Consider the following 26066-nt stretch of genomic DNA (forward strand, 5'->3'; position numbering starts at 1 on the left):
AAAGCTTGCTTTATTTCTCCTGGGGTTTTTTTAATCTGTATTTTCTTTTAAAACATAACTAATATGGAAATCTGTTTTGCATGACTACACATGTATAACATATATCAACTTACTTGCTTTCTCAATAAAGAGACAGGGAAAAAGAATTTGGAACTCAATTTTTTTTAATATAAAAATTTATTTTTTACAAGTAATTGGGGAAAAATGAAATACTGAAAGATATTCAAAGATGTGCTATTGGAGGTCAGCAGAAAGGCTGAAACAGGCTAAGAATGAAAATCATCAGCATAGAGAAGGCAATTAAATTCACATTAGCTGATGAAATCATCAAGTAAAATAGTATAAAGGGAGAAGAGAAGAGGATCCAGAACCTTGAGGGACATTAACAGTTATTTTGTCTTGATCTGGAGGAGGATCCAGCAAAGGAAACTGAAAGAGAAGTCATGTAGAAGGAAAATCAGGAGAGAGGGAAGTTATAAAAAATGATTGCATCCAAAGAGTAGTCATTAATAGGTTGGTGCCAATTATTTTTTTTTAAAGTGATACAGTGAAGAAAGAGAAGTCTAATACATAATGTCCCCGAGACCTGTGCCTGGCCCTGTATTAACATATTTGTCAATAATATGGAATAATATTTTTTCCCTCCACTACATCCTTTTAGAAGTAGACTAATTAGCTTGTGAGATCTCTTTCAGTTAAGATACTCTATAAAGTAAAGGCAACACACAGAGAGAATAAATGTAGAGCAACTTCTGGGCTGGGTGAGGATTTGGTAATTTTTTTTTGAGTTTTATCACTGAAAATATATTTAACTGGGTATAAAGCTCAATAGCTTAATAGCTCAATGGAGAGAGCACTGGATCTGGAGTTCAAATCTCAGACACTAGTTGTATGCTCCTGAACAATTCACTTAATCTCTGTTTGCCATCACAGAGGAAAATGGCAAATTGCTCCAGTATCTTTGTCAAAAAACAAGCAAACAAAATTCAATACTGAGGTAAGAGAATGCACACAATTGCATGACAACAAAATAGCTGAGTGTAGCATGCTATACTTGGAATCCCCACTGCTGGGGAGGGTGAGGATGGTGGATGCTTGAGTTCAAGAGTTCAGAGCTGTCATAGGGCTAAAGCCAAGGCAGTATCTGCACTAAATGTGGCACTGACTTAGCACCAGCTGGTGCCAGTATGGGAAGGCTCCAGAGCAAGAAGCCATCAGGTTGGACAAACCAGCCCAAGTTTGGTCAAAGTTTCTGTGCTGAACAATCATGGGGTCAGTCCTATGTGTGGCACTTCCAACCTGAAGATAGATTCAATTAAAAGAGAGAGAAGAGAGTGAAAAGAGACAGAGAAAGAGAGAGAAATATAAGAGAAAGATGGAAAAAGAAAGAGAAAGAAAAGGAAAAAAGTGTGCTGATGAAATTATAATGTAAACAATGTATAGAGAGGAGTTTAAGACGATGTTTGGAGGACAGCTATAGACAGAAGAAGGATATGACTACAAAGTGACTAAAAGGAACAATCAGAAAGCTAGATGAATCAAGAGAGAACAGTATTCTGGAACCAAGGGAAAAGACAATATCCAAGAAAGGCAGGGTAGGCAATGGTTTTGAATGTGTGCAGAAAGTTTATGGAGGATAAGGAATGGAAAACACCCAGTGGATTTTCGGATTAAGATACCATTGGTTCCTTTTAAGTAAAAACTACACAGGATGACAAGAAGTCAATCTGTACGAGTGAAGGCTATAATCACATGTATGAAATCACGTATCCATCAAATGAGTGCATAATAAGAATTCACATTTCTACAATGATTTAAGGTTCACAAAATAGTAAAAGAATAAGGGGTTGGAAGTCAAATTGAAAAGCTTTGAAGAGCAGATGGATGGTGAAGTAGAGTACTTTTCTGTGTAGTGTGGGTGTACCTTCTCTCAAATAGACTATGGTTTCTCCCAGAAGATATTCCAGGTTTGAAGCACTGAGTCAGAACCCACTAAGAATTGTAGCTGTCAAGCTTCCACCAATGTTTATTAGCCAATTCAAAGTTTCATTAAGTTAAAATATATAACATTTCATCAAATAGCATATAAAATAATATGAGTTCTAATCAGTCTAATTACTGATCACTATATCTCAAGGTCTAAAGCAGTACTTTATATACTAAATTTTTGTTGACTCTTTAAAATTTCCATTTTGATGATAATATTTATTAATGATTAAGGAATTAAATATTTGAAGTTTTTAATATTTTTTTTTCCTAACTAGCATATCACAGTTTGAAGGTCCTGTACTCTCCCAAAACATTGTACTCCAAAGCTTTCGTCTTAATGCTTTTCGACTTTTAACAAATTCCTGCCTTGCTAAGCTCCTTTAGATATATACTTACCAGCATCTGCTAGAGTATCCAGAAATCTTGCATTCATTCTTGAATATTTATAAAGCATATTAGATCCTACAGTGACCTTCAAAGTGTCATTAGAACAAAGAATTAACTTTGTTGGACAAAACCAGTCCTCTCCTGAATCTAAAGAAACTAGATTTCAATTTTAAGAATAGAATAAACTACAATTCATTTTAGAATAGAATAATGAGTGAACAATGCAAAGACCCCTAACTTTTCCTTGGAAAAATGGCATCTCTGTTTCAAGATAACCTAGAATTTTTCACCAGGCCAAATGTCCTGGGACTCCAAAAGAAGTTCCAAAGGCAAGAGTTGCAAATTCTACTGATTAAAATTTCCTATAGACAAAAACTTTAACTTCAAAAAATGTCTTGCTAAGTTAAAACCTACACTGAGCAGAACAATGTGCAAATTATTAAGAGGAATCATAAGAACCCTTGTGTCAAATTTTGGAAAACCCAATTGCAGAAATTCTCTCCATCAAGGCAGATTTCATCTTATGTCCAAACGTGAAAATTTCCTAAAGACCAGAGAAATTGTAACTCGCTCATCACATGGGATGAGTAATATACATTAAATCAAATTAAACTTTTTTTCTATTAAAGCTTTCTATTTTCTATTTTTTTTTAATAACTTTTTATCGACAGAACCCATGCCAGGGTAATTTTTTACAACATTATCCCTCGCACTCACTTCTGTCTATTTTTTTCTACTAAAACTTTTTATTTTTCCAAATACAATCAAAGATAGTCTTCAACGTTACTCTGCAAAACCTTGGGCTCCAAATTTTTCTCCTTCATCCACCAGCCCCTCCCCTAGACGATAAGTAATCCTCTAGGTTAAACAAAAACAACTCTTATACAAATACAACTACAGTCTGGTGCCCAAGTGATCGTCACCTTCCTGATAATTCCCTTTTGGATGGTCTCCAGTTTGTCAGTGTCCAACCCAAAATGTGGGACTCACAACTGAACACAAGACTATAATAATACTCTGATGAGGGTTATAGATAACCTCCCTTATTTCTAGACAAAATGCTTTAATTAAAGTATTGGACGCTATTCTATGGTAACTAAACAAAACCGACGCCTTTCCCGATATCGGTTTCTACTCAAAACTCAACATTGATTGTCTCTCCTCAATTAAATCCAGTTTCTCTCTTCCCTCCTACAAACTAAAGATTCTACCTTTCTCTCAGCTTAAACAAATACCTCTCCTTAAGCTATTAAGTTTCATTCCCCTCCCAGACCCAACTCTGCATTTTCACCGGCTGTCCCCCCTCTCCCCGCAACTTTGTCTCTCCCCATCGTTGCCTCCTAGCTTTTATGACTTCTTTAAGTCTCAGCTTCAATCCTACTTCCGGCAAGGAAGTTCCACAATCTTCTTTTTTTTTTTTCCTGAGACAATCGGGGTTAAGTGACTTGCCCAGGGTCACACAGCCAGGAAGTGTTAGGGTCTGTGATCAAATTTTAACCCAGATCCTCCTCTGGGTTAACCCAGATTTTAACCTAAATCCTCCTTCTGACTTCAGGGCTGATGCTCCATCCACTGCGCCACCTGCTGCCTCTGATTCCCACAATTTTCCACGCTAGTGCGTTCCCACTGAGGTTATCTACCTGTCTATCTTGTTTGTTTACATTTGCCTTTCCCATTAGCCTGTGTTCTCTCTGAAAGGAGGGACTGTTCCTTCGTCGCCCACCTAACGTCTGACTATCTCTTACCGACGTTACCGCGTTTATTTTGGGAACGCCCCCTCTCTAGAAGAGTAACTATCCCACGTCTCACACGTTTGCATTTGGGCACGTGGTCGGTGCTAAAACGAAGACGTCATGGTTTCCATTGGAGTGAGAACCACCCACCTTGATCGCGGGATGGGTGGGACGGAGGGGCTGGTAATCACATGCATACATCATCTAGAGCAATAGGGAAACTGCGTTGTAAAAATAATATTCATGGAACTAAATTGGAGGGGTGGTAACAAAGTCCTAGGTTTGAGAATTAGACACCAAACGGCTTCCAGCTCTTAACATCTCTTAGCTGAGTGACTGAGAGAAACACATTTTACTTCTTTGACCCAAAGTTTCCTCATCTGTAAAAACATTGCGCACCGACCGTAGGAGGTCGTGGTGAATAAGGCGCTTTGCTTCCGCATAAGTGGGTTATTCGTTTTTATACGTCAGTAAAACGCGTGAGGGCGTCCCAGCTTTCACGTAATCCGAGCGTCAGAAATAGACTAGGAGCGGATCTTAGAGATTCCGAGCCCGAGTTCTGACGTAGAAGACTGATCCATATGCCCGGGGGGAGTAAGGGAGCTAAAATGTATAATGGTGTCCTATATGGCGTCTCCCTGCTCTCCAAGTTATTGTGGGACATGACAAACCTTATGGGATTGGCCATACCCTGCAAACTCGCAACCTCCACGCTGCTCCGTCCCGATTCTCCTGCTCAGAACAGACTCTCCTTTCAGCTCCTCACCCCACCTTTCTAAATGGTGCAATGGCGTGTCCCCGACCTCCTAAATATGGCCTCTCTTGGGAGGCGAGGACGTCATCACCGTCAAGGGGCCGCACAGCCATTGGCTGGGAGAGCCCAGCGGCGCGCGGTGATTGGTTTGCCTAACGGGAGAGTGGGCGGCACCAGAAAAAGGTCTTCGGCGGCTTGCGGGCGCCGCCGCGGGGGGAGAGGCTGGCTAAGGTGTCTGAGGCTTGGTGTGTATGGAGAGCCGCCGGCATGTCTGCTGAGCTGGGTGTCGGGCTGGCGCTGAGGGCGGTGAAGGAGCGGGTGCAGCAGGCGGTGGCGCGGCGGCCCCGGGTGAGAGTAAGGTCCGGGGACCTTGAGGGTCGGGGCCCCGCGGCTCCGGGGTGTCCCGGTAACGGATGGGGGGGGGGGGGATGGACGCGGGCGCGGGGGGAGGTTAAGGCCCAGAGTCTATACAATGCGGGAGTCTGATCTCCACGGGGCCTCCAATACCTCCCCGCTCCGCGAGACGTCCCTTGGTAACAGGGAGGGCTGGGAGTCCCCTCAGGAGGGAAGGAGCTGCTGCTGCGGGGTCTGAAGATCTGCAAGCTCCGTGTGAGACAATCATGTGACGTGACAGCCCCCCCCCCCCAAACCTCCCCCCGGGCCTCCCAAAGCCGCCTCGCTCGGCCCCGACCTGCGGCTCGCTCCAGGTGTGACCTTGGCCGAGACAGCCACTCTTCCCGCCCGGAAAACGAGGAGGTCCTTCCGACCTGCAGCCCCGCCTCCGCCTCCCGGTCCCTGGGGACCAGATTTAGGAGGACCCTGCCCACTTACAGAGCGCCCAGAAGGGGGCAGCCGGGACGCTGATCCTTTTTGGGAAAATCAGGTTGGAGGAGCGGGGGGGTGGACATGTAGGATGGAGAAGGGGAGACACGCAGGCTTCTCTGGGGCAGAGAGAGACTCCGAAGCTGGCTGAGTGTTTGCAGCTGTGTGACCCTGGGCAAGCCACTTCGCTTCTGCCTCAGTTTCCTTTTCTGTAAAATGAGGGTGAAAATAGCAGCTTCTCCCAGGGTTGTGGGGAGGGTCACATGGAATAATGATTGGAAAGCACTTAACTCGTTGCCTTATGTTTCTATCATCGTCATTGTCATCTGACTTGTTTTGTTTGCTGTAAGAAGGGTCTAGATATGGACAAGGAAAAACTTTATTTATTAGCTCTCTCTAGACCATTTCACCCAGAAAGTGAAACCTACTTAGGAGGGAGTGGATACTCTCCCACTAGAGTTGTTCCATCTTTGATACCTGTAGAAGGAGATGTACTCCAGGGCCCTTCCAGTTCTTGAGACTCTGAGAGACCTACCGACAACCACTTGTATAATAAGAATTTATCCTTTGGCAAGAGTAGGTTATGGAAAAGATTCAACATGTTTGTGTTTGTAAGAAGCATGAAGAGCGTTAGAATGTGAGACTGGTCAAAAGATTTCTAAAGCCCCTGGAATTGAAGTTCTGGATTCTTTGAAAGACTAGGAGCATGGGCAGAGGTTCACCAAGCTCTAGGGCCTTCAGACGAGAATGAAATGTTACTTCTTGGTGTCCTTGAGAGATTCAGCAGACCTACGGACCGGGCCTGTGCACTCCCTCTCCCAATGCCTGCTTTCTGTGGGTCGCCTTAAGAGTTTCCTAGAGCATTCATGAGGGTCACTAACTCGCCCAAGTAGACAGAGTAAGGCTTCCTTACTTCCTTCTGGATCCACTTTCTATGAACAGTGTCATGTGGACAAGTACTATTATTTCTTCTTAAAGGATATTTTTATAACTGACACAAATTATTAATGATTTATGATTCTTTATTCAAGAATTGGGCAAATAGATGGCTCAGTGGAGAGAGTGCAGGACCTGGAGTCAGGTAGACTCGTCTTTGTGAGTTCAAATCTGGCCTCAGACACTTAGTAGCTGTGTGACTCCTCGTTCATAAAATGAGCTGGAGAAGAATATGACCTACCATTTCACTGTTCTTGCCAAGAAAACCCCAAATGGGATGGTCATAACCTGTGGATGTATGTTAGAGATGACATTTGCGGAATGGAAGTCGGGAGATTCCAGTGCCAGGTCTGCCTCTGACTGTAACCATGCCCAAGTGGCTTCTATATTCTGGGCAAACAAAGTTGTCCAAAACTTCAAGATCTGGATCATAGATCTGTGTCTTTATTGTCTCCCCCACACACACACAATGATACTGCTCCATTGACTAGTATTAGATTACTTTGTATTAAAGAATTTGTAAGGGACCAGTCAAAGCATCGCTGCACCTGTGAAATGTTAAAATGTAAAATGGATAAGAGTTAAGTATGGACTGATAAACTTTAGCTCTATTAGTCTGCTATTCTAAATGATTCTCCATGTTAAAATCACACTGCTGAGGGAAATATTTCCTGGCAGCAATTCCTGATGATGATGATGATATAGCCCTTACTATGTGCCAGGTTTTATACTAAGTGCTTTACAATTATCTGATTTGATCTTCACAAGAACACCCTGAAAAGTAGGTACTATCATTATCTCTATTTTACAGATCAGGAAACTGAGACAAACAGAGGTTATGTAATTTGTGCAGGGTCACATAGCTAGTGAGACTGAGGATAGATTTGAATTCTAATTCTTCTTGCCTTATCTAAAGCATTCTGTTTACCTTTCCCAAGTTTAGCATCTAACACACCTATCTGTACTGTTTTGGGGATAAGGTAAATTGGGAAGAATGGGCGAGACTAAGACTAATGGGGTAAATTTTAGGTCCAGACAGAGTAGGTCCAGACAATAAGGAAAGCGATATCTCCTCTAATTGCCTTGTCTTCTCAATCCCCAAAGGATAGTAAAGTTTCTTCCTAGCTGAAAATTCTCTGATTCTTTGAAATATCTGAGCGTGAGTGAGGTTATTTAGTGACAGCTATTCATAGCTACCCAGATCAGTGGGTTTCATTATTTGAAAGGAGATTCTGCTCTTTAAATAGTGACTTTTAAATAATGACTTTAAATAGTAGAAAAGAGGTAGACTGTATGTTAAGCAGTGAGTCAGAGCTCTTGGGTCCCATCTGACATTCTATAACCAGCAATTGATTCATGGACAGTTATCTCACCTTTCCTTGGAACTTTACTTTTGTGGGTGAGAAAGCTAAATGAAAATGTATGTGTGAAGGGCAGAGTGTTGTGAACCTGTGTTAATAATCAGTTGCAAAACTATTTGGAGATAGGAGTGGAAATAGCACTACAGTCAGGTCCAATCTCTTTCATTAACTAGCTCTGTATAACCATGAGCAAATCACTTAAGTTCCCCGGGCCTCAGTTTTCCCCCTCTCTAAAATGAAGGGCTTGGACCAGTTGATCTCTAAGGTTCCTTACTCCCCTAAAATTTTAGGGCTATCTTAGTTCCTTTTGTCATCGTGATCCTTGGACAGGACCCTCTGAAGAACCAAGCCATCAGGTGTGGGGAATGGGATGTCCGAAGCATCAGATTTTTCTTCAGTTCTTGGCTAGATCTCCTATGTCCTTTCTCAGCCACCTAAAACTGTATACAATGAGGCAAGAGAAATTAATGTATCTGACAAACTCGGATGTCAAAAACTTAAAGATCTGGATCATAGATCTGTGGCTTTATTGTCTCCCCACACACACACAATGATACTGCTCCATTGACTAGTATTAGATTACTTTGTATTAAAGAATTTGTAAGGGACCAGTCAAAGCATTGCTGCATAAGAACAGATGGCTTTTCTTCCAGTAAAAATGGGACTAGCTTCTCATCACTGCTTTAGCCTTGGATTTCTAAGAACTCACCTGTTTTCTTTGAGGTAAAAACAGGTTGCACACAGATGTTAAATTTGTTGGGTTTTAATTTTGAAGAATATTGCCTTAAAATTGGTTATATAGCCCATGATGTTTCTTCCCCCCCCCCCCCACCTTTAAGAAAGAAAACACATCTCTCAACGAGACTCTTAAATTTGTCCTCCTTCTAAGCAGTTCTGAGTCATGAATTCCAGATAATTCTCTTCTCTTGTTATCTCCCTCTTCTGAAACTGAGTTACTCAGGCTTACAAGGAACACAAAGGAACAGAAAATTAGTTCAGTGCAGCATGCCCCTCCTAACTCTGAGGCATCAGAGACCAGTAAATAGGCTTCCTTCTAGTCAAAGAACTGACACCTTACCATTTCTTCCTGCTTTTGCTGGAGAAGAAAAGTCTTTTAGGGGCAGTAGATTAACTTGAAGTCTCGTGTACTTAAAGGAAAAGAATACTACTCCCTGTAGAACCAAAGAGCTAAAAGTGGAATTGTCAGGGCTCTTGTTGCAATATTTTTCCATTAGATTGATTGGGATAAGTTATTTCAAGGTGAATATCTCTACCTTTCACTCAAGTATACTGCCTTTCCCTTGGCAGGATCTCCCAGCCATTCAACCCCGGCTAGTAGCTGTGAGCAAAACCAAACCTGCTGACATGGTGATTGAGGCATATGCTTATGGACAGCGCAGCTTTGGAGAGAACTATGTAAGTTGCCTTTCTGAGTCCTCCATGTCTGAGGTGAAAGAGTCTCCCTGGAATTTAGAAGATGCCCAATTGCTGGATTTCAAGACTCATGAGATTTTCATTTTAATCTCTTTAGGTTCAAGAGCTGTTAGAAAAAGCATCAAATACTAAAGTAAGTAGGTATTTATAGACTCTTTAAATTCATTCCAAATCTTGATCCTTCTGCCCAAACTGTTTATATTAGGGGAAAGTAGAGGAGCTCAGAAAGTTGTCCATTCTGGTTTAGCCCTGTGTTTTTTCCAATTAAAGGAAAATTTTCTTTCACATCAAATCCTTTCCCCTTTAGAATCTTGATTGCACTTAGATCTTTGTTGGTTTTTTCTTCCTTGTGGGTCCCTAAAAATGGTAGATTGTAGTAGCCTGCTGCAAATTTGAGATCCATTTGAAACTTAAAAGCTCTGGTAAACTTGGATGCAGAAGCCCTCACTTAGGGATGAGGTGGAGACAGAAGTAGAAACCATTCAGGTGAATAGGCAAGGCATGAGTTCTAGAACGGAACTTGAATCTCTCTTCAGTCTGTTGGGAAGCTAAGAAAGGATAGGAGTCATGATTTACCAAGCACACCTAGAACTCTGTGGTTGAGGAGATGGAGCCAGGAGGTGACTGGTAGCTGTCCTGATGTGTACCCATGAGATCAGAGCCAACCCTCATCTCTTCCTCCCACCTCTTTTTCTTCAGATTCTGTCTTCTTGTCCTGAGATAAAATGGCATTTCATTGGCCACCTGCAAAAACACAACGTGAACAAATTGATTGGTAAGGGAATAAACTAGTATTTTTCCATGAAAGGTAAGAGAAAAGTCCACAAGTGAAAACTCACCTGATTTACCAACTGGTGGAGATAGATTTCTTTCAGGTAAGAAATTCAGGTTCTTAATAGTGTCAGGATAAAGCATCATGGCAAAATGAGAATATTTGATGCCTGTTGAACTATATTTTAAAAATTATAGCCCATATTCTTATTTGTTTTTTTACCAACTCCTAATTAATGTTATATCACCTTAACTAGCTGACAACTTGCTTCCTCTCCAGCCTTCTTATGCATTATCTCCCTTGGTGATCTGGCCACATTGGTCTCCTTGCTATTCCTCACATGGGAGGAACTCTGTCTACTGACTTCCCCCAGCCTGGAGTACCCAGTCCCTCCCTGGCGATTATGGCACTTCCTACTTAATTACCTTTAGGAGTTCTTTGTTGCCACTAGAATAAAATACAAACTCCTGGCTTCAGCCTTATTTCATGTTGCTTCCCTTCATGCATACCACATTCCAGCCATCTAGAGAGTTAGCTCTTCACCAGATATGACACATCATCTTAGCCCTGAACTGAGGTGCCCTCCTCTTATTTTTCAAGAATGCTTTGCCCAGACTTAATACGTTACTTTACATGAATTTGTATTGTCGTGTTTCTCTTAATAGAATGTGAATATATTCCTTGAGAGTAAGGACTGTTTTATTTTTTACTGTATGTTGCCAGTATCTAGCAGAGTCCCTGGCTCATAATTAAGTACTTGATGGATCTATCATCTAATTAGTTTGGGTACTCTCCAGTGGCACAAATTCTAGGCCATCCTGGCACAAATTCTAGGCCATCCACTCCTATTCTACCTGTATAATTCTTGTGCATGGCAAGTCCACCCAGTACTGTAGATTTTTCCTCACTCTAGACCTTGCATGGCTGCCAGTGGAAACATGGGCCCTTCCTCTATCGTTCCTCTCTCAATGATCTTTATATCATTGCTTGTTGGTCAGATAGTGCAGTTTACAGCAATTTGGATTTACCCTCAAAAGATTATCAAACTATGCATATTCTTTGACTTATCAATACTACTCCTAGGCCTGTTCCCAAAAAAAGATCAAAGAAAGAGGAAGGGGACCTATTTATACAAAATTATTTTAATAGCCCTTTTTGTAGTAGCCAGAAGCTAGAAATTAATAGAGAGCCCACCTACTAAGGAAAAACTAAAATTATGATTATGTGAATGTATTGTAATATTATTGTGCCAAAAAAGTAACAACATGGATGGTTTCAGGAGAAACTATTGAATATAGAACCAAGCTTTGTATCAGTTCAACTATCTAAACTGATGTAAAGTGAAGTGAGCATATGTAGGAGAAGACAGTCACAGCCAACATTATAAAGAAAAGCAAGACTTTAGATTTTCAAGATTTTAGAATTCTGATCATTGCAATGATTAAAATACAAGTCTAGAAATGTGATGATGAAATATACCACCCATTCCCTGCCATAAATGTTAATGGATTTAAAATGTAGAACAAGATACATACTTTTGGATGTGGCTAATGTGGTGGATTTTTTTTTCCTGAGTTATGTATATTGATAATTAAGTGTTTTATTTTTTTAAATTGTTCCATGAAAGGAAGAAAGTGGAGAATAGTAGTAAGGAAAGATTACACATACTTATAATTAAAAAAAACTTTTGCCACCTATTCATTATCATCATGTGTCTCTCCATTTGTTATTGCAACTTTAATGTGGTAGGCCTTCTAGCCAAGTTAGCATTCTTATTTTAATGTCAAGGATATTAATATTAAAAAGATCATGTAGGAAAAACCAAGTAGATCAAGAATACCATTGCCTTGATTATGAAATTCTGCTGGATAGGCAACATTCAGAGGGAATCCAAAGGATGTGTACATGTTTCTTAGATAGATACTGTGGATTGCCTAGAATTGGGTAAAGTGTGAGTTAGATGCCTTTTGGGAAACTCTTGAGGACTTTTAATGATCCCAATTTCTCCTGAAACACAGCACATACATTAAATAAATGATTGTTGTATTGAACTAAAGAGAATTTTATGTATTGGTGTATATTGGTGCCTAATTTTGTACTTTAAATATTTTCCTTATGGATCATTGGGGCTGAAACAGAGCCAGCTTCCATTCTAGTTCATATGTCTTGGGTTTCTGGATGAGCAGAATGTTTAGTCAGAAAAACCTGAGTTTGAATTCTGCCTCAGGCACTTGCAAGCTATGGAAGCTAGATTGTGAGCTCCTTGAGGAAAGGTCTGTCTTTTGCCTTTCTTTGCATCCGTAGTGCTTAGCATAGTGCATGGCATATAGTATAGGGATTAATAAGTGCTTATTGAATAACTGACTCTAGAGTGGACATTTAATCCCTCAGTCTTATTTTCCTCATTTGTAAAATAAATATAATAATACCAATTACCTCACAGAGTTGTTGTGAGGACAAGTGTATTTGTAAAATACTTTGTAAACCTTAAGGCACTATCTAAATGACATTATTATTATTAACATGGTTAAAAGCTCAATAAAGAAATGTAAGCAGCCTATAGGAATAGATTGAGTAGGAAACTAAGTCTACTTCATTGCCGCTTCTTCCTTTCAGCTGTCCCCAACCTTTACATGCTGGAAACTGTGGACTCTGTGAAGTTGGCAGACAAAGTAAACAATTCCTGGCAGAAGAAAGGCTCTCCAGAGAGATTAAAAGTCATGGTGCAGATTAACACCAGTGGGGAAGAGAGTAAGTGACTAAGACCTAACTAATGGCCTCTACCTCCCTCGGGATGAGTGAGATTCACAGACTGTAAAATGAGAATACTTAAACTGCTTACCTCACAGGGTGGTTATGAGAAAGATGCTTTGTAAATGAGTTATTATCACACCCCAGCATCTTTTGGGAGAATTGATATTACCAGTTCACTTCTGTTTCCTGTCAAACTATGTGAAAGCTATTGCTGACCTTTAAGTGCACAGCAGTGCAGGTGGAACAGCTTCACACCCACAGGAGGTTTGGTTGCTCATACCTGTTAAGTAAAGAGTAGCTGAGGGAAAGAGCAGTGATTTAAGCCTGTTGAGGATGCCTGAGCACAGTTAAGAGTCCAGGAAAGGAAGGGAATATTTGTTAGTCTTATTTTCTTTTTTATTTTTAAATTTAAATTAAATGTAAATTTTTTTAATAAATTCTCATTTTCAGTACTGCTTTAGTGCATGGAATACAGAAAAATCACTATACTTCTTTATCAGTAAATGTCTTTGCCATGCTGGAGTTGAAGGTTTACATGAGCAGCTCTTTGTTCACAACTATCATACAACCAATGGTTACCAATAGTTATGTTTCCTTCGCTTACAGGATATAGCATAGTTTGAATATTTTCTTCCCCACTGTATTCACATTCACAAACCACAATTCTGCTGCATCCTCTGAGTGAATAATTTAATACTTAGCTACACATACAACTTGTAGTTATACCATTTCTTAATGATTGGCAGAAATTTGCCATTGTGTAGAGATCAAATGAATTCAGATATTTTATTCAATAAGTGATGGAACCGCTGAATTTTGGCCATTCAAATCAATAAACCATTTTTTAAAATTGTAATAATATTTCTCCAGTAGCTTCAGTGATATCTTACATAGAAGATATATTACATAAAAATACATAGAAGCAAATTTATTGTTATAAAGCACATGCACTTCGTAGTCAATATATTAACTGGCTCTGCTGCTTGATATTATAAATATCAAGAAGAAAGACCTTGTCTTTCTTCTCTGGGCCTGAGTTTCCTCATGTATAAAGTGAGGGAATTAGCCCACCTGATCACTAAGGTCCCTACCAGCTCTAAATCTGATCATATGAACTGTAATATTAATAAAATTTTCAGAAATTTGATAGCACCGATAATAGAAAAAGTCTGACTCAGTAACTCTTCCAAAGATCCAGCTTAGTAGTTCCCACCAGTTCCCCAACAAAACCTTTGTGGATGTTCTCAAGCGTGTCAGAAGGACTCTAGCTCATAAAATGTTCTGTCCAAAAAATAGCCTCCAGTCCTAGAGGACAGCCCCACCTTGGACAGTCCTCTGCCTTGGACAGAGCTTGAGGCTAGAGGTTGTGTTGAGTGCCCTTGGGAGTTCTTACAGAGAAAGGCTCGAAGACCATTGGTCTTGGCCCAGGGAGCTGGGAGGGGGGGGGGGGGGGGGGGGGGGGGGGGGGGGGGGGGGGGGGGGGGGGGGGGGGGGGGGGGGGGGGAAGAGTTAGAAATGAAGATGTCTTCTGCCGCTGAGAGCCTCACAGATACGAGTCTCTCTCTCCATGAAGGTAAACACGGGCTCCCGCCTTCAGAAACAGTAGCCACGGTAGAACACATCAAAGCCAAGTGTCCCAGCCTGGAGTTTGTGGGTCTGATGACCATCGGGAGTTTTGGACATGACCTCAATCAAGGGCCCAATCCAGACTTCCAGGTACAGTGGCAGGCTGCATGGGCCCAGCTGCACTGATAAGGGGGATGGCACAGCAGAGCCGGAGCGCTCCCCTGGATTTGGCGCTCTCCAGACAGGGCTCTTAAAGAAGGCTCTTCTTTTCTTTAAACCTTGCTTCCCTAATCTGGGGGTGGGGGGCGGATTAAATGATCTCTGAGACCCCTGTCTGGCTCTGTGCAGGCCTCTATATAGTTGCTAAAGAGCTTGCTGTATTGACAGGCTTGAAAGGAAGCTAAGCAAATCTATGCCAGGTTAAAACTCCAAACATATAGCAGCCTCACCTAAGGGAAAGGGGAGGAATAGCTTCCCAAAGCAGTGCCCTGTAGGCATTTCTTCATCCAGTTGGAATATATATTTTAAGAAAAATAAGTTCTTAGTTTTTCTACTGAAAAGCAAAGTTTCCCAGAAAACATTCCAGTGGAATTTCTGAGAACTGAGGTCCTCCTGAATCAAAGGGACTAAAATAACCTTTACAGAAGTGTAAATGCAGCTCAGAGAATATACCTTTCTCTTGGAAAGATTTACATAAACAGATGCAGAATCAGGAAAACACTGTACACAGGAACACAAGACTGCAATGATCAACTGTGACAGACTTGGCTCCTCTCAGTGGTTCAGTGATCCAAGGCAATCCCAATAAACTTTGGATGGAAAATGCCATCTGCATCCAGAGAAAGGAGATTGAAAGTTTTTCCTTTTGTTCTGATTTTCTCTCCCAACATGATTCATAAGGAAATATGTTTTTAAAATTTTAATGTACATGTATATTTTTTTTACATGTAACTTGGGAAAATAATTTTTTTTTTAAAAAGAAGAGACAATATATCTTTTACCTGACCCTTCCTTCCTTTTGACCTTTCTCCCAGGCGCTCTTGTCCTTGCGGAAGGAGCTGTGTGAGAAGCTCAGCATTCCCATTGACCAAGTGGAACTGAGTATGGGCATGTCCATGGATTTCCAGCATGCGGTAAGCTTCTGTCGGCCAGGCCTGTCTGCCTGGCGGTGTTACCGAGGCAGCAGTTAGTCCCCGCGGTGCCCCCGTTGTGACGGGAAGGTCCCTGTGAGCGCTCTTTGCCTGCTGGGTAGATGTTGGGAAGTGTGCCTCCGACATCATGTTGTCATTCGAGGGTCAGTGTGGGCTCTCCATTTCTCTCCAGATTGAAGTGGGGTCCACAAACGTCCGCATAGGAAGTACAATTTTTGGAGAACGGGATTACTCAAAGAAACCAGCAGTGGACAAGGCCACGACGAGCATCAAGGCCACAGTGGAGGTTGCCCAAGAGCACTGAACCAAGAAAGAAACAAGCGGTGAGCCTCCGCTTCTCAAGAGCGCTGGTGTGGAAGACTTTAACTATGCACTAACCCACATTTTAATTTTCTTATCCCAGGCTGTTGCACATCAGTGCTTTTGTTAAAACCCGAGCCATAGAGCTCTGCTAATTATTGTGTTGGTGGAATTTATATTTACTTTGCGCCTTTGACACCATAGGTTCATTTAGATCATTGACAGGATTGTGGTGGAACTGGAGAATCAAGGGATTCCAGCAGGAGCGGTACCAAATCAGAACCGACCCTTGATCCTACCCCGGAGTACTGACTAATCATGAATGCCTTTTTCAAGTTGAAATGTGTTCACCAAAGCCTATACTTACTGCCCTCAGAGGTTTTTTCAGTTCCTCCTGTGTTCACTGGGGTCTCATCCACTTGTAATGGAGATGAGACCCTCCTGAGAAAGAAATAGGGTCGGTCCCTCTCCTCTTCTCTCCCCCTTCATCATAATGCCCAAAGATGAAGATCAGTTTCTCTATTGACGAATAGCTGAAACAGGCAATTTCATGTTTTATGTTGTGTTCTAGGCCCAAAAGGCTGCTGAGGAGTAATCCCTCTGTCTGATTGGCCTTTCTATCATTTGGGCCCTGGAAGTAAGATTTGTGCTTAGCTTCATCTCACTTTCTGCTCTTCTAGGGAAGGGAACCCTCCCTCAGTCAGGTGACAACATCAACTTTTTAGCATGTAGTCTGCTTCCTTGTTTTTGACGGTGAGGTTTAATAATGAATAAGTGGTTTTCCAGGAACGGATAGAGCCCTTCCAATCTAGATCAGGTCAGTGGCTTCATATAGGGCTGACTTTGAGGGCTCCTCATCACAGGGTGTTCCAGCAGCCAAGTTTATACTTGCTCTATCATATTTTTATGTAACAAATTTTGTAAATTTTCCTGTATGCTAGCAAAGTAGCAAGGCTTTCATGAGCATGAAAATGGCCACAATGCATTATTGCAAATTCATGAAAAAAGATTTTGATATGTATGTTGAGAATTTCCCCCCATTAATTAGCTTTTTTCTTAATTTATTCAATCCCTGGATCTAATTTTATGGATTAACCTTGAGAATATCATGTGAATGTAATTTTTAAATTCTTAAGCTGATATGATTTCTGTACTTTTAAAGCTCTACAGTGTGATGGTTCATAGTTTATTAAATAAAAATGTGAGTTTGAATTATGCCATCTGTGCCAATTACAAAGCAATTAAAAGATTATTTTTTTTATACTCTGGTGTAGTGAATGCATATACTGGGTGCCTTGAAATAATAGGGAGCCCCTTAGTTGGCTTCACTTCATTTGTAGCCAAACTTCAGCAATGGATGAAAGGGATTTTCAACCCAAAAAGAGGAAAAGGAGATAATCAGAAATTAGTGAGATGACGGTTGCCCTCCTGTGCTCCCTGAAACACACCTCTAGATGGCGACATTTCCTAACCTTGTGAAGTCTGAGCCCGAGAAGTTCTCGTTCCTGGGCGGGAGCTTGGGGCACACAATGTGGGAGTGAGTGCCTGGGGGCCAGGGACTCAGTGAGGGGAAGGCCATGTGCAGGTCCTGCCCCCGAGCTGACTCCAGAACAGCAAGGGCCCTGGAATTGAGGGCCTTTGTCAGGCCCAGGCCTGTGGCTGTCAATGACAGCCATGCCTTGTGGGACAAGGAGAGAGTCATCCTCCCCAGGCTCTCTGCCATCCTCCTGTCCTCACATAAATTCCTCTGTTAATTAAGCTCAATTTCTTTTAAACTCTGTATTTTTAGCCTGCCTTTGCCTCCCAAAATGTCTTTTTTTAATCTTTTAACATTCATGTGATTTCCTCTTCCAGAAAGAAAAATATAGTAAACCTTAAATTTCCCTCATTTTTATAGTTTTGAAACATTTTCACATGTGCCTTATTAGTCCAAAAAAGTCCTTATCATGTTGAAGTGACAATAGGTGCTTGGCTATTCCAATAAAGCATAAAACCCACTAGGTACTCCCAAACTGGACAAGAGTAGGAACACTTATCTGTTGACCATGGATCAGCCAGCTAAGAACAAAGAAGTGCATCATCAGAAAGTTGTTCACCAGGTGATGGATTCTGGGAGAAGGTCACATTATCTCACAAAATGTAGATCTCATTTTCAAAACATGCACAAATAACTTGATGTTGACCTTTGCATAGCCTTGTATTTCAGATTTTCTCCTTCCCCCCACCTTCTCCCCACGATGGCAAGCAATCTAATATATGTTAAATCCAATATGTATCAATATATTTATACAATTCTCTTGCTGAGCAAGAAAAATCAGATCAAAAAAAGAAAATAAATGAGTAAGAAAACAAAATGCAAGCGAACAACAGCAAAAAGAACAAGAATGTTATGTTGTGATCCACATTCTGTTCCAACAGTCCTCTCTCCAGGTGTAGATGGCTTTCTTCATCACAAGATCATTGAAACTGGGCTCAGTTATCTCATTGTTGGAAAGAGTCACATCCATCAGAACTGATTGTTGTATAGTCTTGTTGCCGTGTACAGTGATCTCCTGGTTCTGCTCATTTCACTCAGCTTCAGTTCACGTAAGTCTCTCCAGGCCTCTCTGAAATCATTCTGCTAATCATTCCTTACAGAACAATAATATTCCATAATATTCATATACCACAATTTATTCAAGCCATTCTCCAACTGATGGGTATCCATTCAGTTTCCAGTTTCTAGCCACTACAAAAAGGGCTGCCACAAACATTTTTGTACATGTGGGTCCCTTTACTTTAAATCTCTTTTGAGATATAGGACCAATAGAAATACTGCTGAGCCCCACAATTCTTAAGATACTTGCTTTTAATCCAAATTTGCAGCTTTTAATTCAAACTGGCCTGTCTCAGAGTTTATACATTAAAATAAATATAATCTGCTTACAATCTATGGTGATCTCGATTTCTCTTGTGCAGCAAGATAACTGTATAAATATGTATACATCTATTGTATTTAACATGTACTTTAACATTTAACATGTATTGGACTACCTGCCATCTGGGGAGGGGGTGGGAAGAAGGAGGGGAAAAGTTGGAACAGAAGGTTTTGCAAGGGTCAGTGTTGAAAAATTACCCATGCTTATGTTTTGTTAATAAAAAGCTATGATAATAATAAAAAATTTTTATGGTGATCTGAAACGGACAAAAACAAAGCATTTGCAAACATACGTTGATACTCATAGCAGTTGTGGGTGATAGGTAAAGTGCTATTATTCTAATTGAAAGAGGAGCTATCAAATTCAGCAGCCACTTGTCTAAGGTCACAGTTAATAAATACTATTACTCAGATTCAAACTAGGACATCTGATTCCAATTCCCTAGTTCCCTCCAGAAATAATCTCTTGGGTCCTAGGACTAATTGTATGTGTTCAGTTGTATTCGCTTCTTCATGATCCCAATTTGGGGTTTTCTTGACAAAGATAATAGAGTAGTTTGCCTTTTCCAATTTATTTACAGATAAGAAAACAGAAGCAACAAAAGTTAAGTGACTTCTCCAGGTTCATGCAGCTAATAAAAATCCAGGCCTTCCTGACCCTGGCCCCAAGACTTTATTCACTATACCTTAAGACTAGGACAGAATTCTATCCTTTTTCCCTGTAGGAGTGGGCGGGAATGTTTTCCCTAGTAGTAAACTGGTCTCTCTAAGCTGTTTCCCAGCTCGAGATACTTTGGGGGACAAGAGTTAAATGGAATCACAGACATCTGGAGAGCAAGTCAGTATCCAAGACAGTTCTACAGAAGTTAATGTGCTACTCCTCATGAAGCTTGAAAGAAGCTTCCCCCAACATTTTCTCCTCCCCTTTACTCCCCCTCCTCCCCAAGGCTTTAAACAAGGGCAGGATTTAATAAGTGGAGCAATAGGAAATGATTCTCTTTGGGAACTATGACTATCTTGACTGCTTATGGGTATAAGCTGTGATATCAGCCTCCTGACTTAAGTACAAAGAATTCTAAACAGTCCACCAAATGTTTTATTGCTCCTCAAGACGCCAGGGCTTTGGTTTTGTTTTGGGTGGGTTTTTGGGGGGGAGGGGAGTTTCTACCCACTTGACACCAGGGGTAGCCTGTGGGTCAGTTATTTTTAGGACACTACAGCCCATAACTCATTTTTCCTTCCCTTGTTACCATTACCAGGTCCCCAGGAATCTAAATTCCAGCACTAATTTTTCCAAGTTTGGAAAGGATAAATTAAACAGACTGAGAAAAGGAAGATTTGATAACTTTGGGTGGAATTGTGAATAAGTGGAAAGAATAGTGAACTAGGGAGTTGAAAAGCGAGGGTTCAAGTCTTTAACTCTGCTAGTCACAAGCTTCAGTTTCTGCTTAAAAAAACAAAATGATTGGAATAGATGATCTTTAAAGTCCTTTCTAAACAACATTCTGGGTATCTATGGTTCTTTTTTCTTTTTTTTTTTTTTAAGATTGATTCTACTAATGGTTTTTTTTTTTTTCTTTGAGACTGGGTCTACCAATTTTGTCCGGTCTCAGGGCCCCTCCATCCCACTGCTGATCAGAATGCAAGCTTTGCTCTGTTTGCAGCTTGATTTGATGTCCTCTCCTTGATGTCCTTAGGGGACCTGGTGGCCCCCTGCTCCCAGCTCTGCCCTATTGGTGCCAGAGCTAGTACCTCACTAGAACCCAGAACTCCCCAACTCAAGTAAGCCTTAGCCTCCCTAGTAGCAAGAATTACAGCATATTTAGGATTTGTTTTTTTAAAGGCTGAGGTTCTCAGTCTTAGACATCAGAATACATGCAAACCCAGGTTTCAGAGGACCTAGTTTGAAGGCAGATCTGGGTCTCTGGGTGCTGGGTCAGGAAGAACTGGACTTAGCAGCTACGTGACAAAGTCAGCATCTCTGCCTCGGCTTCCTTTCTGTAAAACGAGTGGGTGGGAGGCAGTGACCCCTGCAGTCCTTTCTCTGCTCCGGCTATGAGCCCGATGGCCTGTGTCAACAAGGTCTGCTGTGCTCTGCGCCCGGGAATCTGGGTGGGCGCGCTCCGGCTCCCGGCCACCAAGGGCACCCAGCCCTCTCTCCAGGAGAGTCTTGGGCTCTGGGACGATGAGCCTCCCTGGCCAGCCTCCGGGTCCTGCTTGACCCAGCCGCCAATCTCCCAAATAAAATCAATGTGTGACCTTATTCACCAGATGTCCTGAAGAAACAAGCACAAACGTGGAAGCCAAGAGGGAAGATGAGAAGTGGGGGAAGGAGGGAGAAGGGGGCTGGGGAGGAGAAAGAAAAACTTGGCTGGACATGAAAGGTGTCTTGTCTGTCTGTTCCCTATTAGGAGCAATTCTCTCGCAATCTGCAGCCTCTACATAATTCTCCCAACCAGAAACTCTCCAGAGAGATAATGTCAGAAGGAAAAACAAACGGAATCCCATCTTCTGAGGACAAAGTCACTTAAAAACCTATTTGGGGGGAAGAGGGGAGATGTCAGCGAGTCAGGGAGGGAAGCTCCTGACAGCGGGGCCCATATGGGGAATCGTTTACCCTAGGACGTGACAAAGAGAGGAGGAAGGGGAGGAGGAGGAGGGAGGGGTGCGGGCCTGCCTACAGCTGGTCCCCTGAGATGCTATTGCAGGCGCCTCCTGGTGAACCCCACGACCGCCCTGTCTGAGACGGGTCCGAGCCCCAGCTCTCGGAGGTCTGGCTGCTTGCGGGCTTTGTTCCTGCCGAGGAATTCCGAGGGGCCTCTATCTATCTTGAAACTTTCCAGCTGTCTGTCCTCCAAGGAAGCAGCCAGAACCAAGTCATGAGTTAGCTGTCATCTTCGGGGAAATTCTCCCCCAAGTTTCCACCTCCCCATCCCTGGTCGACGCCGCTGCCCGACTGGCCTGGACACTTTGCGGCCAACGCAGGGCCCAGTGGACAGAGCCTCGGAACCATAAATCCCTCACGCTTACTCTTGACCTGGTTTTGACCCAAGTCAGGACTGAACCTAGGGGAAAATGGGCCCCACCCAGCCCAAAGTAGACAGAAATGGGTAAAGAGTTGGGGGAAGGCTACAAGGGTAGAAGGCAAGGCGCCGGACTAATATGGGGGCTAAAAAAGGGGGATTCTGTTAAGTCCTGTGCTTATGTTTCCAGGGAAAGGCGTCCCTTGCTTCAGGAGGAAATTTTTTAAAAAGTGAAGTAGAAGAGAAAAACTAATCAGAAGAGAGAAAGAAGTGGGTTTTCCTGCCTTTGGGACTTGTTTATTACTTGGATATCTGATTTCAGCCGGGGAAGCTGTTGCTGAAGCGAGGTTTTTATTGGCTGCTAGCAAGAGGAATCAGGGTTTGCTTTTGAGCAGGCTGCCTCAGAACGCTGAAGGGGATACACTGCTCTGATGGGGCAGCTCAGCTTTGTGGCCCTCAAGGATGCCCTATTTTCATAGCATCAACTGAAATTCCCTTTGGAGGGCCGAGGAGAAAGGGATAGGCTAGGATGGGGCCGGCAGGGTGGCCTGGGGAGGTGTTCCCCCCGTGGGGAGCAAAGCTGCAAAGATCTGAGCCTGCCTCTAGGGGACATGGGGGTGAGAAGCAGGGCCCCCACTGTGTGGGACCCAGGGAGCCGGCAAGTGAGGGTTTGAAGGCAGGCAGGAGTGTTCTGGGAAGTGTAGCCTGAGGAGCTGGGAAAGCTACAGTCAGGGGGCCTCAGCACTGATGGTTTCAATGTGTTGGGCAGAAAAGCCAGAGATTTGCACGGAGGGAGCCCCTGCCAGCACTGGCCCTTGGGCTGTGGGCTGGGGAGGGATCTCCAGCTGCAGCACAGACCAGACCGAGATGCTGCCATTCCTGGCCCTTGAGTTTGGGGACTTCTTGAAGGGTCTCTTGGCAGAGAGGCCCCTTTTGGGGTCTGGAACCTAAAGTAGCACTAATCTGCTTAGACTAGCAGGGCCTTTGAGAAAGCTTCCATGACCATTGCTAATTCTTCAAAGGAGAACATCCCTGATTTCAGGGAGGGAGAAAAATGGGAATCAATCCATCAACAAGCATATTATTTAAGTACCTACTACGTGCCAAGTTCTGGGGGTACAAAGACAAAAATAAAGCAATCTCTTAAATTCTAAAAAGGAGACTGTTTTGCAAACTAGTCCCTAAGGTCTTTTCTAGGATCCTAACTCTCCTCTCTCTTTCCTTCTTCTCTCCTCTCCTCTCTCCCTCATCTCAGTCAAAGAAAATTATCTAATCTTCAAAGAAATATGTATCTCTTCAATGTTTATGTTTCTAATTACGACTCTTTTTTCTGACTATATATGTATCTATATGTAGGTATGTTTTAGTCCTATGAGGTGGGGCTTTTGGGAGGTTGTTGGTTTTTGTTGGGATTTTACTGTTTCTCATGCTCTTTATCCTGCCCACCATTCAAGCATTAGAACTGTTTGCCAATGTGAAATTTTTGGTCTATTCCAGAAGAGGAATCTTAAACCTGAAACAGATAAAGATGTAGGAAACGGATTTCACTGTGTCTTTTGAGAAAAGGGCAACGGAAGAAATTAGGCTTAAAGATGCACATTTTTAGTAGGAAGAGAGAACAAGCTTAGGAACAAGCTCTCTAGAGCTAAGATTCTGTGTCAGTAGCTTCTCAGCTCTGAGCTGTAAGCAGAAGCAAAATATCCATGCTAGAGGGTTGGAAAGAGAGGTGATTAAATGAGATCATCTTTGTAAAGCACTTAGTTCAGTGCCTAACACATAGTAGATCCTAAATCTTATTCCTTTCCCCATTCATTCCATGATATAGGAGATGACCTTACACCTTTAAAATCAGCCCAGGAACCCCAGAGACAGAAGGGGAGAGAAAGGGGAATCGCTGGGAAACCCCTTTCACTCAGCTGACTTCAGAGCCCATGGAATCTGACTTTGCCATGATTGTAATGGTACACAAAAAAGAATTGAAATTATTTAATTATCTCTATAACCTTGGATTATAGAGTTTGCTCTTCTGTCAAATGTGGCTGTTTGATTAAATGATATCCAAAAACCCTTTTGACCCAAATATTTAATTCATATAAAAAATATGGTCCTCATCCTGGTTTGGCCAATAGCAAACTGTGTGACTTAAATTGTTCTGCCCCCCAGTTCACAAAATGATGTATTTACCTCTCAGAGATCTAATGTGATAGTCTATTTGCAGATTGAGAAAAATAACTTTAGAGATATGATTATTTTGCCCCAAGTCAACAAGTATTTATTAAAGGTCTAAATAACGTCGTGTAGCAACAAAAAAAGACACATTAATTAAAAGCAAAACTCAATTAAACAACAGAGCAGGAAAAATGACAGGTAAGATTTCTTCCTATATGTAAGAGTAAACTCACTTATTGGTTACCAGCCTACCATGGAGGGAAGGATACATACATAGGAAGCACATTTAACTGCTCAAACATTAGCACATAGATGCTGCAGAGATACTTATGTCCTAATCAAATCAAAGGCTTGCTTGATTGATCAGAGGAGCAGGTTTCTTGACTAAATTGGAGTCATTTGCTGTTCTGTTCCCTGTGCAATTTTGCTCTTTAGTAAATTATCTGCTGCTTCTGAATGCCTACATTGTTGCTCTGGGCTATACTTTGCTGGTTTTAGGGTACTATGAAATTTCTTCATTATAGAGGTGTCTGGTAGCCTTTTAGTCCCAGAAACCATCTTTGTCTCTTTTGAGGTATAAACTGTAGCCAACTATAATCAGTTCACTAGCTAGAGAAGGCACCAGGAAATTTTAAGTCTGTTTTTTGACCTGCCTTTGTTCTAGGTGAGCGTAATTTCTGTTATCCAAGTATCCTAGCTCACTTGGGATTAAATAATATCTTTTGACTTCTGTCATAAACTAGTTGCTCATATACATCCCTTCAAAACATCCTTGAGACTCCACTACAAAAATTGTAATGGAACTGTGTAAAATAAGAATGATAAGGTTCTTTTTAAATCCCATAATACCTCTGGTTTTCATGAAAATGCAATCTAGGGCAAGACCTAAAGGGCCAAGTGATACCTTCTAAATTCCTGTATTTTATATTCTTATTTTTTGTCAGTGTACTTATGCCAACAACATCAATTAACTTTTCAAATAGTATAAAAAAAGACTGGGGGGAAAGGGAGTCATGCAATGTTGATTGCAATGTGAATATGTATTGTAATGAATATGTATTGTAACGTCAATATGCATCAATGTGTAATATACTGGTATGGTGAGCTGGTAGAACAAAAGCTCTCCTAGCTTGAATTTTTCAACTACAACAACTCTCAAAGATCATCTACTAAGTTAGAGAAGGCATGCAATCAATGTCTAAGAAGTTAAACATCAACCTGAATGAAAGAAGAAGTCTTTACACATTAATATGAATATCCTTTGTATATGTTATAAAGGTATATGTTATATTATTTCTGTCTTGAGTAGACACAGCCTTCCATATGTAAAATGTACTCACTCCTCAAATCATTTTTAGGAGCTTTAATTTCTTTCAAGACTCTATCCTACCTGATTCACCTAATTGCTAGTGCCTGCTCTTCCGACCCCCACCTCACTTGAATTTACCTAAAGTTTGCTTTGTGTAATTTGTATTTACTTATATATGTATGTATTTCTTCCCTTAATAGAATATAAGCTCCTTGAGGAGAAGGGATATTTTATTTTTGTCTTTGTATAGTCAGTGTCTAGCACAGTTCCTGGTGCATAATTGGTGTCTAATTAATGCCTTTTAAAAGAATAAGATTTGTCTATTAAGTTACTTGAGTAAAATGTTACTAGTAAAAAGAAGCAATTTTTAAAAGCCATATTATGGGCTCTAATGCAGGAAAGCCAACAGTAATAGTGTTAATGGGCTGAATTCACCAATAAAAAGGAAACCACTTATAAGAAGAATTAGAAAACAAAGCCCAACAATTAGCTACTTTCAAGAAACATATCTCACACATAGCACAGGAGTTGCTAAACATTTTTGGTCATGGATCCTTTTGGCAGCCTGGTGAAACCTATTTATTCTTTCTAAAAATACTTTTTGTTCTCACATTCATAATTGAAGGCAATTATAAATTTCAATTAAAAGTTAGTGAAAATAAAGATATAATTTTTTTCTTATCCAAGAA

At 41.5% G+C, this 26066-nt stretch overlaps 1 protein-coding gene across 3 annotated transcripts; it reads left to right on the top strand.

Annotated features, from left to right (window-relative positions):
* The first annotated feature begins 5058 nt into the window (after positions 1 to 5058).
* PLPBP (pyridoxal phosphate binding protein) lies at positions 5059 to 17222 on the top strand. 3 transcript variants are annotated; one of them, XM_012539980.3, is made up of 8 exons: positions 5059 to 5211; positions 9291 to 9398; positions 9514 to 9549; positions 10116 to 10191; positions 12805 to 12939; positions 14516 to 14658; positions 15543 to 15641; positions 15832 to 17222. In XM_012539980.3, exons 1-8 carry the CDS (start codon positions 5131 to 5133, stop codon positions 15961 to 15963), a joined length of 810 nt encoding a protein of 269 aa, XP_012395434.1. In that variant the 5' UTR covers positions 5059 to 5130; the 3' UTR covers positions 15964 to 17222. The 3 variants fall into 3 exon arrangements, with proteins under 3 accessions (XP_012395434.1, XP_012395433.1, XP_023350479.1); XM_012539979.3 differs by having other exon boundaries at positions 5064 to 5217; XM_023494711.2 differs by lacking the exon at positions 5059 to 5211 and adding an exon at positions 5725 to 5746.
* The last annotated feature ends 8844 nt before the right edge of the window (positions 17223 to 26066 follow it).

The sequence above is a fragment of the Sarcophilus harrisii genome, chromosome 2, assembly GCF_902635505.1.
Source record: "Sarcophilus harrisii chromosome 2, mSarHar1.11, whole genome shotgun sequence".
Lineage (NCBI taxonomy): Eukaryota > Metazoa > Chordata > Mammalia > Dasyuromorphia > Dasyuridae > Sarcophilus > Sarcophilus harrisii.

Coding starts and splice junctions, on each gene's coding strand:
- PLPBP (XM_012539979.3), top strand. CDS start 5,131: ATGTCTGCTGAGCTGGGTGTCGGGCTGGCGCTGAGGGCGGTGAAGGAG. Junction 5,218..9,290: donor CGCGGCGGCCCCGGGTGAGA/GTAAGGTCCGGG, acceptor TTCCCTTGGCAG/GATCTCCCAGCCATTCAACC. Junction 9,399..9,513: donor GCAGCTTTGGAGAGAACTAT/GTAAGTTGCCTT, acceptor TAATCTCTTTAG/GTTCAAGAGCTGTTAGAAAA.